The sequence below is a fragment of the Sturnira hondurensis genome, unplaced genomic scaffold (assembly GCF_014824575.4).
Source record: "Sturnira hondurensis isolate 20B ecotype Veracruz unplaced genomic scaffold, ASM1482457v3 Scaffold0007406, whole genome shotgun sequence".
In the NCBI taxonomy this organism is placed as follows: domain Eukaryota; kingdom Metazoa; phylum Chordata; class Mammalia; order Chiroptera; family Phyllostomidae; genus Sturnira; species Sturnira hondurensis.
This window is the reverse complement of record NW_028080037.1, coordinates 12868844-12888586: the sequence shown is the minus strand read 5'-3', so window position 1 is coordinate 12888586 and position 19743 is coordinate 12868844. Positions and strand designations below refer to the sequence as shown.

The 19743-nt window shown below is 55.4% G+C and overlaps 1 protein-coding gene across 1 annotated transcript in view; it reads right to left on the bottom strand.

Annotated features, from left to right (window-relative positions):
- The window catches only part of KIAA1671 (KIAA1671 ortholog), a 169375-nt gene that overhangs the window by 98933 nt on the left and 50699 nt on the right, over nucleotides 1-19743 (bottom strand). The window contains exons 4-6 of the mRNA XM_037052366.1: nucleotides 18742-18829; nucleotides 12544-15369; nucleotides 7842-7976 (exon numbers count right to left, since the gene is read on the bottom strand). Coding sequence (XP_036908261.1) covers nucleotides 7842-7976; nucleotides 12544-15369; nucleotides 18742-18829 — 3049 coding nt within the window. The remainder of the gene's footprint in view (nucleotides 1-7841; nucleotides 7977-12543; nucleotides 15370-18741; nucleotides 18830-19743) is intronic.

The following is a 19743-nucleotide window of genomic DNA, read 5'->3' as shown; positions in this document are numbered from 1 at the left end:
CCACGTATTTTGTGAGCAATTCCACGCCCTGGCTTGTACTCGAAATAGCCGACAGCGGGGACGCAAAGAAACACCGACGTCGATGTTCCCTGCAGCATCGGTCACGATGACCAAAAGGTGGGAACAACCCAAGCGTCTGTCAACAGAGACGGAAGGACAGGACGTGGTGGATTCCGAGGATGGAACGTCACTCAGCCTTCCGCAGCAAGGGAGCTTGGCGCCTGCTCCCAGGGGGATGGGCTCTGAAGACACTGTTAAGCGAAGTAAGCTGGACACAAAAGGGCAAGCAATGCGCGATTCCGTGTGTACGAGGCACCCAGAACGGGCAACTTCACAGAGACAGGAAGCAGCACAGAGGATGCCAGGGGCTGGTGGGAGGCAGGGGCAGGGCGTCAGTGTTCAAAGGGGCAGAGTTTGTTTGGGACGATGAGGATGTTTGGGACATGGACGGCGGTCATGGTCGTGCAACGTGAATGCAGTTAGTGTCTATTTTGTAAGCATAAAGTGGATTGAGTGGTAAATGTTATGTATATTCAACCACAATAGCTGCAACAGCCTCCAGCTGGCCTCCTGCTTCCAGCCGATCCTCTTCGACCCCTCTCCACAATGTCCACTAGAGGGCGCTCCGAGCCACATCTCTGATGGTGCCCTGGTTGGAACTTTTCCTGGCTCTGACAGGCTAACACCAAGCCTCACTCTGACGGTGAGGGGCCCTTCATTCTTGTCCACCTTCCTCTGCTGCAACCTTACGAGTCCCCAGGTAACCCCCTTGCAGCTCCTGGAGAATCCATGTCCCCCATGCTTCTGTAAGTATGTGCACGCCATTGCCCCTCAACCCCGCCCCCCCAGGGAAATCCCTTCTTTCCCCGAGTCTGCCTCTGGTGTGTCTGGATTCCTCCAGATGCTCCAGATGCCTCTGTCCTCCTCGGTGCTCACCCAACACCAGCCTCTTGACACTGACCTGCACGGCCTGGTGTGACCTGACCCCTGCTGCCCACCCCCACCCCGAGGCTCCTTGTTCTCTCCACTCCAGCCCCAGTGACGGCATCATCGCTATTATCACCATCAGTCGTACAACCAAACACATGAAGTCCCAGGACCTTTGCACTTGCTGTTCCCTCTGCCTGAGGCTCTCCCTCTGAGTCTTCTGCATGGCTGGGTCCTCCTCCTTCAGGTCCCAGCTCAGATGTCACCTCCTCAGAGGAGCCCTCCTGACCCTGAGTATGAAATAGCCCCCAACACCCTCTTCCCCCATCACTCGGTCCCCAGCGCCCTGTCCTTGCAGTCTGCACGGCACTTGGCAGCCCCTGAAAGTCTCTTGCGTCTGACTCTGGCTCCTTGTTTAATGCCTGTCACCCTGCCCTAGAGCGTGAGCTGCAGGAGCGGGGGAACCACACGCCACTGCTGCCGGGAAGGGCCGGGAACAGCACAGGACACACGGCAGGTGCTCAGTAAATACCCCCCGAATAAGCAAGGGGGTGAATAGATGAGCGACAAATACCATCTATCACCCCAGATCCCACAGTCACATGTTTCGAGTCTATGGATGTGAGCAATTCGACAACAGAAATGACCTTATTCGTCCTTACAGCTTCAGAGTTTTGTGTGTATCAATAACTGGGTAGGAGAAGGATGCATGGATGGGTGGATGGATGGGTGGGTGGGTGGATGGATGGATAAACGGACAGATGGATGACAGATGGCTGGAGCGATAGCTGGGCACATGTATCAACAATCCTCCAGATAAAAAATCAGAGACGCAACCCATCATTTGCACTTTAAGACCTAGGAAACAAAAGCGTTCTAGGCCGGCTGGTTTTCACCCCGAAAAGGAACTTGAATCAGCTGAGATGTAAGTTACTTGGTCTTCTCCAGCCCTTCCCACCTGGCAGTGAGAGACAAGAAGCAACTAAGCAATGGAAATGGCCACGTGTCCGAGGACTCCTGGGCTTGTTAAGAGCCCAGCACACTGTCCGGCTTCTCACCACCGGGCTCCACACTCATGCTCCTGAGCCCAGGTGCCGCGCAGACCTGCTGGGGGCAGAGAGGGGGCACGCTGGCTTCTGAGCTGGCTTCCATCCAGCCTCTCTCTTCCACCCCGGCTTCCCTCCCTTCTCTGAGCCTCGCTCCCCAGCAGACTGGGGGCCTCAGAGGGCAGAAACTGTGTCTTCCTGTCCTAGAAGCCCAGTGCCCAGCACACATCTCGGGTCACAGCATTCGTGCACTGGGCAGATTGTCTCTCTTGTCCCACATCCTGGTTCAGGGGCCAAGGCTTCCTTGTTCAGAACCCGACAGTCCCCCTTCTTTCAGACTGTGCCACAAACAATCCTATTTGTGGCATGACCAATGCCCACTCCCAACTCACCCAACTTCCATGACAGGCGCAGGACTCGGAGACTGACTTCCCCAGACCCTCTGGCTGCTCGGAGTGGCCCTGTAAGCCAGGCCTGGCCTGTGACATGTAGGGGGAAGTCTGGAAGCTGCTACGGGAAAGCTCTTACTTTCCCGACTGTAAGGGCAGACCTGGCTGGCATGGCCCATCTGGGTTCCATGTCTTCCTGCCTGCAATGCGACCCACTCCCGGGGTAAGTGGCAGCCACCTTGGGGCCATGAGGCTCAAAACACAAGGAAGGCCCAGAAGACTCTCAGAGACACTGAGCTGAGCTGGGCCGGCAGCCTCTGCACAACTCGCTGTGTGAAGCAGAGCAGCCCTTTCGCCTAAGCTGGTGGACGACATTCCTAACGCACGTTCAGTTCAACATACACGGACACAGCCCTGCTGTCCCACGTGGGAATGCAGAACAGCATGGGATGGATGGACAGTCCGCAGCCCAGGCAAAGAAGCAGCCACAAAATCTTTATTCCCACCTTGTCTTTTAAGGGCAATCTTTGGTGAGGTCTTCCTAGTGGTCCGTACTGGTCTTTCATTTTTATTTCTTTCCTTCCCATTTGAATGCCTCATCAGAGAACCTCTAACCAGGACCAGCAATGTGTCCACGGTGGGGTAACCCCAAGAGTCCCCTCCTATCTCAGGTTGACGGCATTCACGAGAACTCCTAGAGCGGTCGTTAGCATCCGCCCCACCCCCCATCACTGTAATAAAGCCTTCATGTCCAAGCGCGCTCGGACTTCCAGTGACAGCGCTGGCAGGTCCGTGTGCAAGGACGGCACTGTGACAACGGAGCTGCGGGGAGGCGGTGCCACCCCCAAACCCAAGGACCCCAGTTTCATCAGCAAGAGAGGCGGGTCGTCTGCACTCACCATTCAGACACACGCTGGGGGTGTCCAGGAAGAACGTGTCAGAGGGAAGTTTAAAAGCGATGCCAGGCCCCTGCTGGACTCTGGAACCCACTCCCTGTGCGGAATGCGGCTTCACGCCCCTAAACCTTTGCCCAGGCTGTTCCTGCCCTCGGGCAAACCTCTTCTTCCCAGGCCACACCCACCTGGCAAACACCTGGTCATCCTCCAAGACTTACCACAAGTGTCCCCCCTCAGTGAGGCTCCCCCACAAGGAGACATGCCCCTCCTCCTCCTCCTCCTCCTCCTCGGAGAGGCTCTGAACCTCGAACAAAGTAAAGGAAGGAAGGCAGGTAAAGCACAGGACGCATAGTAACTGCTCAACGAACAGGAGCCCTTAGAACCCCCTGCAATTATTTATCTACCTTCGTATTCCTCTGCGCCCTGTTCACAACTGTAGCCTGGCGCCCGACGCGGCACCCAGCACAGGCAGGTGAGTATGTGTCAAAGGAAAGACTGAAATCCCCAAACACTCCCCCGCAGCCAAAGGGGATGGTTTCCGGCCCCCAAACACACCTGTTGTGTCACTCACTTCCACACCTTTGCACATGCTGCTCCCCCTTCCCGAACGCCCCCCCCCCCACCTAACCAGACCCCCGCCAGGCCACCTTGAGGCCCCTGAGGACTGAGTGAAAGAATCTCCAGGCCCCTCCCTCAGGGGCTGGCGCACAGAAGGCCCCAGGGAATAAGCTCACCACTAAATGAGGCAGCAATTGCTCACTGTGGGGTTTGGGGATTTGGAAGCATATTCTCGAGGTTCCCAGAGGCCCACCTGCCAGCCCCATCTCAGGGAACCCCCCAGCCGATGCCTTCAGGGCCACAGGAGGGGCCTCTGGGGGACAGTGGCCCAGGGTCGTAACCCCAACCGAGCCGGCGTGCTCGGCGACTTCTGCGTGAGTGCGGACAAAAGGCTCACTTTATGGGAAAGAGGGTGCGCCCTGCCATGGATGGGGTAGGGAGGAGGACCAGCACGGGGCTCAAATCTGCCACAGGAAACCAAGGACCTAAGGGGACCCATTAAAGGAACAGGGGAGGGGGAGACCAGGGAGCCAGAAAGGCGGAATTTCGGTTGCAGCTCTGCCTCCAGCTGCTGCAGGGCCCTGGCCACAGACACCACCCCCCCCCCCCCCCCCCCCCCCCCCGCCTCTCCAGGCTTCAGTTTCCTCAACTGCACAAAGCCCCCGAAACCAGGGGCCATCTCCGGTCCCATCAATAGCCCTTCAAGAGAACACAGGAAAAAAAAACACTGTCAGCAAACAATAATTAACAGGACAATAATGGCAAGTAGTAATTACCGGGCAGGGCAGCTACCCTTTGCCACTTCGGCTGCACCCCCGGCCTACAGAGCAGAGACGTGGGAGGAGGGTCAGCAGAAGGTTGGGAGTACGGACTCCACGCTCCGACCATGGGAGAGGTGCTTACTGGCTCTGAGCCTCAGTTTCTCCATCTATAAAATGGGGCTGGTACTAGCACCCACACCACACAGTACACACTGGAAGCACTAGGTGTTATCATTGTTATGAATCCCCTCTTTACAGAGGAGGAAAGCAGAGGTGCTGAGTGGCAAACTGCTTGCTCACCTCTGAGCAGTGACCAGGCCAGACCTCAGACCTCACGCTCAAGGTCTGCCCGGCCGGTGGTTCAGCGAGGGGTGGGCGTGGCTGTGCAAACCCACTCTGGAGGGTACCAGACTCCCTTCAGCAGGTGGCCGGGGCCAAACAGCTGGCAGCCAGCCCTGGGCAGGACTATATCACGTTCTCAGCCACTGGGCCCAGGGTGTATCGTTTCCTCCTGGGCTAACGCACACTGTGTGCTGCGGGCTCAAGGGAAGCGGGGGCTGCCAGGGCTTGGGGACAGGCCAAAGCCTGGCCCCCTGGCAGGGAGGACCCGGGTCCCAAGCTGAAAGTGAAACAGGCTCAGTTTCCATTCTAGCTCCCCACTTGCTAACTGTGTGGCCTTGGGCAAGTAGCTTTACCTCTCTGAGCCTCAGTTCCCTCCTATGCAAATATAGGGATGCATACGCCCTAACATGGGGGCGGAACACGGACTGACAAGGTCTGAGCCACAGGCTCGGAAACACGGGGACAAGCCTGAGCCTATACTGGAAACTGACAGCACAGACTCACTCACCAAAACCACGTGGGACCAACACCAGTGAAGCCCCTCCAACACCTGGCAAAGCACAGAACACAGGACCGACCAACTTCCGGAGGAGGAGGGGCAGCCAGCGGGGCCAGGGGCTCAGGACCCCAGTCCCGACCTGGAGGAGCACCCTCTCTAGCGGAGTCAGGCCCGTTCTCTGGGCCTCAGTTTCCCCATTTATAATGAGAGAGCTGAAAGGTGACGAGGAAGGGAGACGGGAGGAAGAGGAAGGATGAGAAGGAGGAAGGCCAAGGGAGGAAGGAGACAAGGAGAGGATAAGGTAAAAAGGAAGGAGACTGGGAGAAAGAGAAAAAGTGACCACAGACCATTCTGAGTGCTGAGTGATCTCACTAGCTGCTCACAAAAATACTCCTGAGACCATCCTCGTTTTCGAGAAGGATCACCGAGGCTCAAGGAGGTCCATCGAGTCACTTGCCCCAGGTCACACAGTGGCAGAACAGGAACGTGAATCCACTTCTTTCAGCATCCAGAGCCCAATGCTAAGGTCCGGGAGTCAGGTTTTGAAGCCATCAAGAAGTGAGCTGAACACCACCGCCTCCTGGTGGGCACTCCCCAGAATTGCAGGCATGAGTTCCAAAAGCCCACAAATGAGTGAGGTCTTCCCCAGCAGCTCTTTGGGGTTCATGCTCCTCCTTCACCCTCCTCTGGAGGAGAGTAAATCAAGCTGACGGCAAGCGGACAGGGGCCTCCGCCTGAAGGAGGCAGCCAAGGCCAGCCACAAGAGGACACAGAGGACAAAGGCTCCTCGATTACAGTGAGTAGAAGAGGAGGAGCCAGGCAACCGGGAGGATGCCGACCAGCAGAGGCTATAAAAGGCCAGTTTTAAATGTTTTTCTCTCTATAACCCTTGTCTTCTCTCTCTCTCTCTCACACACACACACACACACATACACACACACAAGTTCAAGCACAATCAGATAAACAGAGTTGGTGCCACTGGAGTTGGTGAATGGAGGAAAGGGTAAGAGAGAAAGCGGTGGGAGTATTTAACGAAGAAGAGCAGGCAGTTCCCAAATGCATGCAGGCCTGGGGCTGAGGTCTGAAAGCTCCGGGAGACTTTCTGGGGCTGCCCTGCAGGCGTCCCCCAGGGAGTCTGCGTGCTCTGGGCCTGCCGCCCTGCCCCCAGCCAGGCTTTCTGACTCTGGGGTGGCCACTATCCCAGCAGGTCCCTGCCAGGGCATCCTCCTCACCCCAGTTTTCGGAGGAGGGCACCAAGGTTCAGGGAAGTGAGGTTTCTTGCCCATGGCCGTGTAAAGCTGGAAGGCATGGACCCAGGATTCAGATGCCGGAGGACACCCGTCTCCGAGTGTCACTGCAATGCACGAAGCTGTGAGAGCAATGAGGACCTGCGAGCAGAACCAGAGCTGCCTCGCTTAAGGAAAGTCTCTCTTAGAGGCCCCCCTGTGAGACCCGGGCCCGAAGGGACGTTGTGAGCAAGCGTAGAACTCAGAAGGTCTCTAAGTATCATGGAACGAAAGTCCGAGAAAAAACAGAAAAGAAAAGAAAAAGAAAATCACGGAAAACCAGAAGCGGCGAGGCCCTGGTACCCATCTGGGGACGCTGAGGCTCCGGAGCAGGGAGCTTCCCTGGGGTCCGACTGCATCACAGAACCTCCCTCCTCTCACAAGCGGGAAACAGGCTGAGCGAGGACATGCTGGCCCCAGGAGACGCAAACATGATAATAGACATAATAACAAAAACACTCGCCAAAGTGTTTGCCGTGAATCAGGGCCATGCTAACTAACCACTCCCCACATCATCCTCTCCAACCCCTGCATTAGCCCTGTGATGTAGATACTATTATTATCCCCACTTTACAAATGAGGAAACCGAGGCAGGGGCCCATCAGCACACAGAGCTAGGACTTGAGTCCCAGTGACCTGGCTCCAGAACCGGCCTAACAGTGCCTGTCACGGCAGGTTATTGATGTGCTGGGCCCGGCTCACGCTCTCACTCCACCCTCCCAGTGGTGTGAAAGAATTAGGAATCGCGAACGTGTTTTCCAGGTGACGGACAGACTACCGAGAAATTAGGCAAATTGCTCTGACAGGCGATGAGGAGATAGGGGTGGGATTTGAACCCAGGACTTTCAGGTTCTTTCACGCATGTTCTCTTCAAGGCTCCGTGCCAGGCGCAGGAACAGGGAGCTTTGAGAGATGGGGTCACCTCTCTGCATTGGACCGGAAACCGGAGAGGAAGGCAGGCTTTCTCAGTGCAGCCACCAAAGCCCCTCCACGGCATCAGACTCCCAGACAGGCGCCCGCCCCCCTTGGCCCCCACAGGCCCCTGGCCAGCTGGGCTCTCCACACGCCACATGCCCACTGGGGTCCGACGACCAACCCGCCTGCACACTGCGCTCTGGCCACGCCAGTGCCACTCACCACGAAGGCCCCGCTCCTCTTGTCCTTGCAGAAGCTGTGGCTCCTCCGGGGGCCCAAGGCCGCAGGGGGCACCTGCCGGAGCGGCGGCTCACTGTCCTGGGAGACATCCTTCCTCCCCAGGTCTCGTGACGGCACCTGAGACACAGAACACAAGAAGAGGGCTTGCCTGGAGCTTTGCCACAGACAGAGGGGTTTGTCACACCATGAGGGCCCCATTCCACACCCGAAAGGGCAAAGCGGAAAAGGAAAGCTCCAGAACCCCCCCACCCCCACCGCCACCCCGCAGCCTTCAGGGTAAGAGGTGATATGTCGGAGCAGGAGGTCTGGCTCCAGCCGAGCCTCAGCCATTTGATAACTGTGAGCTCAGGTGAGCGTCTTCATCTCTCTGATCCTTTGACCACGTGGGAAAAGACCAATATCAGCAGCGCCCTGCTTCTAGGTTCCTGGGAGGACCCAGCAGGGAACAGCACACAGAAAGTGCATGACATAGTGCGGCCACCAGGGGGCGGGCGTGCACGGGTCCCAGGCACTTGGCTTGTCTCACACTGGTCTCCCCCACAAGCCTGTGAAGTGGGGAGCCTCTATCAACATTATCGAGCCTCACTACTGCCACTGATGACTTTTGCTGACCTCGTTTTAGATACCTCTTCATGAACCCCAGAACAAACGCACACACGCACAGACTCAAAAACAGTGTAGGGACAGGACTACAGACGGAACACTGAATGTGGCCATTTTTTCTGCTCAGCTATGTACAGGGGACACCTGCATAGGCCAGGAAACACAAGACCCCAGAATGCAGAGTCTACCTGTCTCATACCTCCCCACTCAGACAAGGAAGCACCAGAGAGGAGGGGCACCTGCTCGAGGACGCACAGCATCAGTGAAGAGCAAGGCTGGGCTCCCGGTCCCTCGCCAGTCTCTTTCTTTGCTGCCTTATGAGACTCTCAGGGTCCCTCCTACCTCCCTGGCTGGTCCTCAGGCCCTGGTCCCCACCACATCTCTGAGGCAGCTCTAAAGGCAGGTAGGTGTGTCCCAAGCCAGCCACTGAGCCTTTTCCTGCCACACACTGCCTTGGGAATCGCCCATATAATGCCCTGGGGCTCTAAGTAAACCCACCCAGGCACGGACAACCCAGTGCTGTCTCTCTCTGCTGGGACTGCAGACTTGCAGGCCCCACGGCCCACTCGAAGTCACCGCTCACTGCTCAGGCTCATCTCAGACTTTACACGTCCACAGCAGGCCTCTTAACTCCTCTCCTCCTCCGCTGGCCCACCCCCACCGCCACCCATCCCACATCCGGGCGGCCCAGGCCCTCGGGCCGCCTGCTATCCCCCTCCTCTGTCCACCCGGTCACCTGAGACTTTGCCTTCAAACACACGGCGAATCTCTCATCTCATACCAAAAACTCAATGAAGATCCAAGACTAAATATCAGAGCTGAGACTGGAAAGCGCTTAGAAGAAAATACGGCATTAATCTTCCCCACCCTGAATGAGGCAAGGGTTTCTGAGATGCAAAACGAAAAGCACAAGCAACAAACTACGAACAAACTGCCCTTCACTCGAGTGAGAAACGCTTGTGCCTTGAAGGGTGGGGTTAAGAAAGTGGAAACACAACCCAAATGGGAGAAAATTTCTACAAATCATAAAACCCTATGTCTGATAAGAAACTTGTCTCCAGCATATGTAAGGAATAATTACAACTCAATAACAAAAAAAAAACCAACCACCCAAATTTTTTTTAAATGGGAAAAGATCGAATAGTCATTACTTCAAAGACATGTCAAGGACCGACAAGTTCAAAGATGCTCAACAGGAGATAAAGATCAAATCCGTAGGGAGACACTGCTGAAACCCACGAAGGTGGCCAGAATCAGAAACACAGATGCGGCTGGCCGGGACGGAGGGCGGCCTGGACAGAGGGCGGCCGGGACGCTCACGCACTGACCACGGGGTCAGGAAGGGTGTGGCTGGTTGGACCGCCCCCTGGCGGCTCCTGCAGGTGACACACACAGTGACCATATAACCCGGGATGTCACTCCTCAGTGTGTGCCCAAATACTTCACACAGACGTCCACAGCAGCACTATTTGTAACAGCCAGAGTGGAAACAACACAGCTCTGGCCAGTGGCTCCGTCGGTTAGAGTGTTGTCTCAAAACGCCAAGGTTGCAGGTTCGATCCCCAGTCAGGGTGCATGTAAGGATTAACCAATAAATGCACAAACTGATGCTTCTCTCTCCATGTCTCTCTCGAATCAATCAATAAAATAAAAGTAACAACCTAAACGCCCATCCACTGATGAAAGGATAAATTAATAAAATGTGGTCTATCGGTGCAATGGAATATCACTCAGCCATGAAAAGGAACGCAGCCCCGACACTCGCCACGACACAGATGCACCTTGGAAACGGTATCCTACCAGGGGCGTCCAACCTTTTGGCGTGTCCAGGCCACACTGGAAGAAGACTTGTCTCAGGCGACACATTAAGTACACTGTGACGCGTGATCACAAGAACATCTACCTCGCAATGTTTGAGGTAAATGCACAGTTTTGTGTCAGGCCGCATGCACAGCCGTCCTGGGCTGCATGCGGCCCTCGCGTCCAGAACGGGCAGCTCTACACGGACAGAGAGCAGACTGATGCCTACCCGGACCGGAGGGTATTGGGGGAACTGGGAGAGCCTGGGTGCAGGGTTTTCTGGGGGTCGGGGTATATTCAGAGTTCTGCCACCACCATCACATCCTTTCAGGATGTCTTTATCACCGCCCAAGAAAGCCCTACGTGTGACTAGACCGGGGTCCCTCCGCCTTGGGGCTGCCTACGGTGAGACAGGAGGACCGAACTGCGGTGAGGGTGGCCTGGCACGCTGGAGGGGGGCTGAGCAGCATCCCTGGCCCCCAGCCACTGACAGCCAGGAGCCCACTCTCCTTAGTCACATGACAGGAAAATGGGCAGGGCGGGGGGGGGGGGCGGGGAGCAAACTGCACTGAGAACCATTAAGGGCCCTGGAGGCGGGGGTGCCCCAGGTCACGGCCAGACTCATTCTTTGGGGGAGGTTTCCTTTCTAAACCATAGGTTTCTACAACACTTTAAATTGTACTACTAAGCATTCACTACCTTTTGCGATAAGGGAAATACAATAATTATAACAAAACATGTATGGTTGAGAAGCGAATCTGCAGTGCAGGCGGGTCCCAAAGGACATCAAAACTGCCACGGCAGCTGCCCCGGGGGCGGGGGCCGGACAAGGAAAGGGGTCCCGGGGGGACACTATTTTATACACTTTTGTAAGGTTTCAGTTTTCAACAACCACTGTTGCATTTATGCCTTGCTTGTATCGATTTTTATTTCTTAAAGATGAAAAACAAAACGTCCCTGGACAGGAGAGAAGAGAAGCGAGGAGCCGGTCCAAGGCCGCCCAGTCCTTCGTGAGGGAACGGATCCCCTGGCGGCGGTACCCCTGGGCCGCACACCTGGGCAGATGTCCAGGGCCAAGCGCCCCCCCCCCCCCCACTGCTGCGCTCCCCCACGGCCAGCAGGGCCCCTGGGGTGGCTGGCACACAGCTTCGGTGTCACATTTCCATGGTCTCTTCCCTCTCCCAGCGTTCCCACAACGACGGCCTGGAGATGGCGAAAGGCGAGCCCCTGCTCAAGAGCACGGGCGCAGAAGCCGGGGGCAGGCCCTGAGCTCATGCCGGCTGGGTGCCCGGCGCATGCTGGGCGCTTTATCTCCTTTCAGCCTGGGAACGGAGCTGTGAGGCAGGGATCGCTGTTAACTCTGATGGGGAGACGGAGGCTCAGGGAGGCCGGGTCATTGCTCTGCACAGACATGCATCTGAATGTGGTAACTGAAAGGGATGTGGGTTCAAAGCCAGACCCCACCACTAGCCCACACCTAACCTTGGGCGAACCCTCATCCCCCGACCTCTACTGATGTAATCCTACTGCTTCGCTTCCACAACACCCCTGTCTGAAGTGACCAATCCGTGCTGCTGCCCGGGGGTCTCCAGCAAGAATGAAGGTGAGGTGTCCAGAGGGGTACCTTCGTCACCTGCCTTCCCTTCCCTGCCTCACTCAGCCACCCCTGCCGCCACCCTCCACCAGATCCTCTGGGTTCACCTCCTAAAACCACAGAGAGGGACAGCCAGGAGGCTCCAAAAGACGGCTCATTCACACATTCAACCACCATTTCTGGAAAGTTCACAAAATGTCAAGCAGGACGCTGAAGACCGGGATACAACAATGCACGTGACACCAACAACCAGAATACAGCAGGCGCTCGATAAATGACACCTATTCTCATTCTAGGCCAGAGGTTTCAAACTCGTGGCTAGAGAGAGCCAGCAGACACATTTTTTTTTAGACTTAACAGCATTTTCAAAAAGCTGTCCTCATTTCACAAAGGGAAATTACGTATGAAAATCTGGGGTTTTTTTTTCAGATTCTCTTAATATATTGGATCTGCCCTCTCAGTCCCCCATTGCACTGGTCAGAACCAGCAGGAACACTGCAGCAACTGCCCCTTGAGATAGGGCCCGAGCTCTCCATCTGCCCCAATCCTCACCACTCCCTAGCGTCTCACACCCAACCTGACTCTACTCATGTACATACCCACCTGGCCCACGTGGGCTCTGAGGTTGATACCAGTGGCCTATGTTTAACCACCGTTTGACAACAGGGGAACCACCTTCGTACTCACCTTGTGACCGTCCCGAGTCCCGGAGTCCTGCCGACAGGGTGCCGCTGGGGCCTCCTCGGCCTCCAGGCTCTCCCCAGGGAGGCTGTGCCTCACCCTGTGCTCTCGCCTCCTCTCTCTGGCTTCCTGCATGATGGACAGACCCTCTCGGATTTTGGCAGGAGGGCCCTTCTCTGAATAGGCCCTTTTGACATCCAGCGGTGACCTGCCATGGTGCTGTGGGTGGTCACCCCACTGGGTGGCGAGGCCCTCCGCTCCCCTCCAACTGGATTGCCTCGGGGTCCCTTTCTTCTGGTTGGCCTGGGAGGATCTGGGCAATACACCGGCTCCCGCGCCTGGGTCCTCCCGGGCTACGGGGTAACTCTGACACTTTGCACCGGGGTGTTTACCAGCAAAGGTCTTCGTTTCATCCTCAGAGATTCCTGAGATATTCCTGGGAGCCCCGGGACCAGAAGAGGCCCCTGGCTGTTTTTCGGGAGTTGCTGACTGCGGCAGAGCCCACAGAGGAGAGCTGAGTTTGGGGCTCGTGGCTGCCCCCGGGGTCTCTGCCGGCGGCTTGCCAGAGCCCGGACTCGAACTGTGGTTTGTCTCAGCAAAGCTGGCTCGTTTCCGGGGACCCTCGGCTTCCAGCCCTTCCTTCAGGCTCCTCCTCCGTTCTGCCCCACCCTGCTGGCCTGGCCTCTCCTGAGACCAGCCGCTGGGCTCCACGGGCGAGCCCGGCACCTGCTCCTGAGCCTCCTGCTTCTTGTACTCGGCCATCAGGGCGTCGATGTCAAGAACGCTGGATCTGTAGCCGTCTTTGACTTTACCTGGGAACGTCTCGCTGACCACCCCAGTCCTCCTCCTGACCAGGAGGTCGCCGGCTTTCAGGCGACTTGTGGAAGCTGGGGCCGTCTGGGGAGCGCGAGTGGGGGACGTCTTGTTCCCACTGTCCCTCCAATCGTTCTGAAAACCAGGGCTGTCCTCTGGTCGCCGCCGATGAACACAGACAGTGTCGGTGTCGATGACCCTTTCAGTACAAAGACCCATAATCCTGTCCCCAAGAGGCGGTGGGACGTCGGCTGGCTTTCGAGTTTCTGAAACGCTTGCGTTGTCACGCTCTCTGCTCTGAGCCCAGTTTTTACTGCCCACGGTCTCCAGTGGCTCTTCAGGGTTGAGAGAAGCCAAGGTAGAAGCTAAAGGGTGAGGAGATGGAGGCGGAGCTGTCTTTCTAGAATGTTCTGTCAAGTGTTCAGGCCCTGACTTGACAATGCTCTTTGCTCTTTGAGTATCAGGAATCTGATATGTCACTGCAAAAAATGTCACCTTGGGCTCCACAGATGACCCTGGCTTCGCTGCAGGAGGAGCCGGGTCCCGTGAAACTCCGGGGTCCCCGTCCTGGGCCTCTGCCCGACTATGGGAGAGTTGAGGCCTCCTTAAGGCACCTGCGGGGGAGCTTGGATGATCTGCGCCTCCCTGCTCCGCCTCTGATGAGTGTTCCGGGGCCAAGAAGCTGAACTCATCAAACTTCACATCGTAGGGTAAAGTGCGCCGCCTCCACCTCTCAAATCTCTGGTCGGAGGGACTCACCCTCCGCATCCTGGCTTCAGGCTCCCGGGCCTGGGCTGGTTTCAGTTGGCCCTCACCAGCAGTCACCACCAGGGGCCCTTTCCGAACCGGCCCCTCGCGTTGTGGCCGAGCCGGGAAGTCGGAGGGCTTCTCCTTATCCCTTAAAGGAGGGTCCAGAGCGCAGCCCCACAGCAGACCCCTCTCTCCTGCTGAAACACAGCCACCTGGCTTGCTCTCGGCCCCTCCGGGCCCCTGGTGCCGGGGCTCCCTGGTGGCGGCCTGGGTTGCCCTCCCACAGGTGGCCTCGCTGCCGCCAGGCCTGGCCGAGCGCTCACTGGCGACGTCAGGACTCACTTCTGAGCCTTTCTCGTCACTGACCACCACCGTGGCTTTATGCCAGTTCCCGGCCGCCCCGCCTTTCCACTTGGGTGACAGGCCCCTGAATGTGTCCTTTGGCTCTCGGGAGTCGGGGTGGAGCCCGCCGACCTCCTGCGTCCCTCGGGCTTCCCAAATCAAACTGGCCCTTTGGACGGACCCCGCCGGACTGTGCAGCCTGCACTCTGCGTGGCCAGGGGCCCCCTCAGGGGTCAGCTGCCCCTCCTTCAGCGAGGGCCGGGCCCTGCCACTCCGGAGCGTCACAGCCTTCTCCTCGGGCGCGGTGGGGACAGCCTCACTGTGCGCACGCTCCCCTACCGTGTGCACGATGTCATACTTGGGCTCCACTCTCTGTGACCTGGGTGGGTTTTCTGAGCACAAGAGGAAGGGGTTGTTGCTACGTTTCTGGCCTGGGGGGCACTTTTCGGGGAGAGGCGTGTGATGCTGCTTGGGGTCACCATTCAAGAGAGGAGTCCGTCCCAACTTTTCCGTGTCGGGATTTCCAAACCGCCTGCAGTTCTCTCTCTGGAGGACGGCCTTTTCGGCCTTTTCTGGAGGCTCCTTCCCCAGCCATGAGCTTCTCTCAGGCCTGAGTCTGGGCTCAGGGACATGGGTCATGGTGCCAGGGGGCGTCGCTGAGGGACAGCGTCCGGACTGGTCGGCCACAGTGTGCCTCTCCACGTGATGCTCAAACACCGTGGCCCTCACGGTCTGGAAGCTCCCGTCGTCTTCTGGGGCGCTGTCGGGGGAGCTCAGGGCCCCCACCACGCTCGCCCCGCAGCAGGTGCTGGGGGCCGCAGGACAACTGTCTTTCCTCGGTGTCTGCCTGGACTTCTCCCGGAGTGTCCCCAGCTGCCAGGGGCTTCTGGGAGCAGAGGCCCCGTCCAAACCAGGCCCTTCCTTTGACTGTAAAAAAGAAAAAAAGGAGAAACAATCCAACTTAGGTTAAAGAATGTGAAATGGGAAGGAAGAGGTAAGGCGACTGAAATGGCAGCTTTTAAAAGTAAATCCCAACAGTGACCACGGCCGGGTAGCTCAGTTGGTTTGAGTATCGATCGTCCTGAGACACACCAGGGTTGTAGGTTCAATCCCCAGTCAGGACACATACAAGTATCAACCAATGAATGCATAAAGGGGCAGAAAAACTAATCGATGTCTCTCTCTCTCTCTCCGCCCCCCCCACTTCTTCTCTTTCTAAATCCAATAAAAATATATCCTTGGGTGATTAAAACATTAAAGATGGAACCCGTCTAGAGTGGGCAGGGCTGTGGGGAAATGGACGCTCAGGTGTTGTTGGAGAGACGTAAACGGGCATGACTTCTGGACAATTTGGTACATCTACCATGATTTTTAAATTCTCATTTCCTTCAGTCCGGCGAGTCTTCTCTCAGGATTCCTTCTTCCCTCATGAGCACAAGTCTAGTGAGCGAGAGAGTGAACAGCTCTGGTGGTGAGAGCGAGCGAACGCAGGCAACATCAGCGCCCCCTGAAGGGCAGTGGTGAAGTGAGTTTTCACACAGCCGAACAGGGGGACGCCCCTCGGACCCCTGGATCCTCAGAACGGGACGGGTCATCTAAGACGTCACGCCGGGACATGGAAGAACACACACACACATGGTGCTGAGGGGAGAAGAACGGGGCTGCAGAACAGCACGTTTGTAAGATCGTATGTTTAAAACCTGTGCCTGTCTAGTTCATACACACGGGTAGCAGCACAGTGGAGAAAAGACAGAAATCAAACGGTGAGTAGCAAAAGGAATAAGAATGAAAACAAGGATCTTTTAATTGGACACACTTTGGTTCTGTTTGACTATTATAATATGCATGTATTCCTTAGCAGTTTTTTACATTTTTTTTCTGTGGGAAATACATCTATGTCAACAAGTTAAAGAAAGAACTAACCATAGGCCACCAATTCCATTCTTGGATATACACCCTGGAAAACTAAAAGCAGGCGCTCAGACAAAAACGCTGCCAAAAGGCACAGCAGCGTAAGTCACTGCAGCCAAAAGGCGGAAGCAGCCCCAATGTCCATCAGCAGATGAATGAATGAACAAAGCGTGCTCTGTGCGTGCAGTGGAGCGTCGTTCAGCCAGGAAAAGGGGCAGAGTCCCGATACACATCACAGTGCGAATGAGTCTCGAGAGCATTATGCGAAGCGAAAGAAGCCACACACAGCAGCTGGAGGTTGTGTGACTCCATTTCTCTGGAATACCTGGAGCAGACAAGTGTATGGGGACAGCAGATTCCTGGTTACCAGGGGCCAGCGTTGCAGGGCGGGAAGTGACTGGGTAATTCCACTTGGGGTGCTGGAAAATTCTGAAACTAGCTAGTGGGGAGAGTTGATAGCCCCACATGGACAATATACTCAATGCCACTGAACCGAAAGGGACCCCAAACTGGAAACAACTCAAAGGTCCATCGAAGCACGAATGGAGAAACTGTAGCCAACCCGTAAAACGGAGTACTGCTCAGCAATCCATCGAAGCACGAATGGAGAAACTGTAGCCAACCCGTAAAACGGAGTACTGCTCAGCAACGAAGAGAATGAATTATGGTTTTTAAAATATTGTATTTAGCCCTGGCTGGTGTAGCTCAGTGGACTGAGTGTGGGCCTGCGAAGCACACGATCGCGGTTCGATTCCCACTCAGGGCACATGCCTGGGTTGCGGGCCAGTTCCCAGCAGGGGACTCACGAGAGGCAACCATACACTGATATTTTTCTCCTTCTCTCCTTCCCTTCCTCTCTAAAGATAAATAAATAAAATTTAAAAATAAATAAATAAAATATTGTATTTATTTATTTTCAGGGAGAGGGTAGAGTACGGAGAAAGAGAGGGAGAGAAACACTGATGTGTGAAACATCAATCGGTTGCCTCTTGCACATCCCTAACTGGGGCCTGGCCCGCAACCCAGGCCTGTGCCCTGACAAGGAATCGAACCGACAACCTTTCGATTTGCAGAATGGCACTCAAGCCACACCAGCCAGGGCAAGAAGAATGAACGATTAATCCACGCTACCATGTAATGAATCACAAAATAATTATTCTGAGTGAAAAAAAGGAGACCAAAAAAAAAAAAGGGCACTGGTTCCATTTATGAAAAAACCTAGAACACAAACTAATCTAGCGTCACAGAAAGCAGAGCAGCGGTTGCTCAGAGGAAGAGAAGGGAAGGATTGCGAAGAGGAAATGTCCGGGTCTGGGGATGTTCACTACCGTGATTGCGATGACAGTTTTGCAGGTGTTCCCGCATGGATGTCACACTCACCGGCTTGTGCCCTTGAAAGGCGTGCAGTGTGCTGTATGTCAGTTATACCTCCACAAAGCTGTTTTTTAAAAAACTGCAACTCTAGCCCTGGCTGGTGTAGTTCAGTGGATTGAGCGCGGGCCTGCGAACCAGGGTATCGCGGTTCGATTCCCAGTCAGGGCACATGCCTGGGCTGCAGGCCAGTTCCCAGCAAGGGATGTATGAGAGGCAACCACACATTGATATTCCTCTCCCTCTCTCCTTCCCTTCCCCTCTAAAGATAAATAAATTAAACCTAAAAACAAACAAACAAACAACAACAAAAAAACACTGCAACTCTGCAGAAGGCACGAACCACAAACCAGTCACACCTAGGAGTTATTTACGAAATTTTACTTACGAAAGAAACCAAATAAAGATACTTTCTGAGTAATTTAATTGCTGGTAATGCCCTTCCTTTTGCTGATAGGTGAAAGCCAGGGATGAAAAGGGACCACAGTTAGGGAAATCGAGGGGGTTTCTACTAACCTTTAAAAAGTTTTTTTGATTGATTGATTTTAGAGAGTGAAAGGGAGAGAGGGGGAGAGAGAGAGAGAGAAACACTGATTTGCTATTCCACTTATTTGTATTCATTGATTCTTGTATATGCCCTGACTGAGGATCCAACCCACGAACTTGGAGTATTGGGACGATGCTCTAACCAACTGAGCTACCCAGCCAGGGCATATTAACATGTTTTAACCTTTATGAAATTCTTAATGAAGCAGGCATTCTTACACAGGAAAGCCAAGTCCCTTTTCCTCCTTGCACAGAGAAAATAAATACTCAACAATTGTATCTGTAAAATGCATTGAACACCACAGAACAGGGAATCAGACCCATCGCGGCGGAAGGGACTTGCAAAGTCCCAGTATTAAAGGAAGAACAGTTTTATTGTTTGCAAGGGGCTTCCGATTCTTCCCAGACCTCTTAGATCATAAAAGCTCTTCCAGCAAGCGTAAGTACCCACGGCCAAACACGGCTCCTTACCTTCTTTCTCGGTTCCTTAGCAAGCTCGTCACTCAGCTCCGCACACCTCTCATACTTGACTTCGTTGCTTGAAGCTGAACTTGAAAACCTGGCAGAGATTCAAGTCACTTGGCTGGGCCGGCAGCTGTGACTCCCTCCCCCACCCCCTGCACCCCAGAACCAGCTCTGGGCCCCAGGGAGTGAAAGCAGCATGGAGACCACCAGAGCGACAGTGCCTGGAGGGCTCTGAGAACAGACCTTTCCGTTTGGGGCGCCAAACCTACAGAGAAAGGCCCACGGGGACAGCCTACCTTAAACACAGCATTGTGGGGAGGCGGGAGCCCCGGCTTGGGGAAGAGACCCGGGTGCGAGTGCCGGCTCTACCAACTTCCCACTGTGGGAGCTGGGGCCGGGCTGGTGACCTCCCCTGGGCCTCGGTCTCCAGATCTATAAAATGGGGTTAATTAACGCCTCCCTATCACCTTTTGTAGGGCGGAGAAGAGGCTACTCAAGGCCCTAATAGCTACATGAGGGCGTTTAGGGAAGACTGCAGATGCCCCAGGAGGGGTAATTAATGGCTGTTGTTAGCAACAGCAGCCCCAAGGCAGACCAGCCACGGGACTCACTCGGGGGCAGTGGGCTGTTCTGGAATGTGTGGGGGCATGGCCCGTCTCTGCCTCTCTGGGTGACTTTGGCCAAGTCATTGTCCCTCTCTAGGCCTGTTTTCCCACTTGTGAAGGGGACAAGGAGCAAGGTGGAGTTCTGAGCTAGAACTTTTCCACCTCTGAAAAGTTCCCCGGATACCTAAAGATTCATACAGGGCTGGGGGCTGCACAGAGGGAAAAAGAGAGAAATCAAACCTCTGAACCTCAACTCACACTTGGAGCCTCAGTTTACCCACCCGTCTGATGGGAATAACCCAAGGCCCTGCAATGAGAGATATGTAGGGCCCCTGACCTGGGTGCCCCGTTCTCTGTTACCTGAACTCAGGTGTTCTCAGGCCAGCACAGGAGAATCACCTGG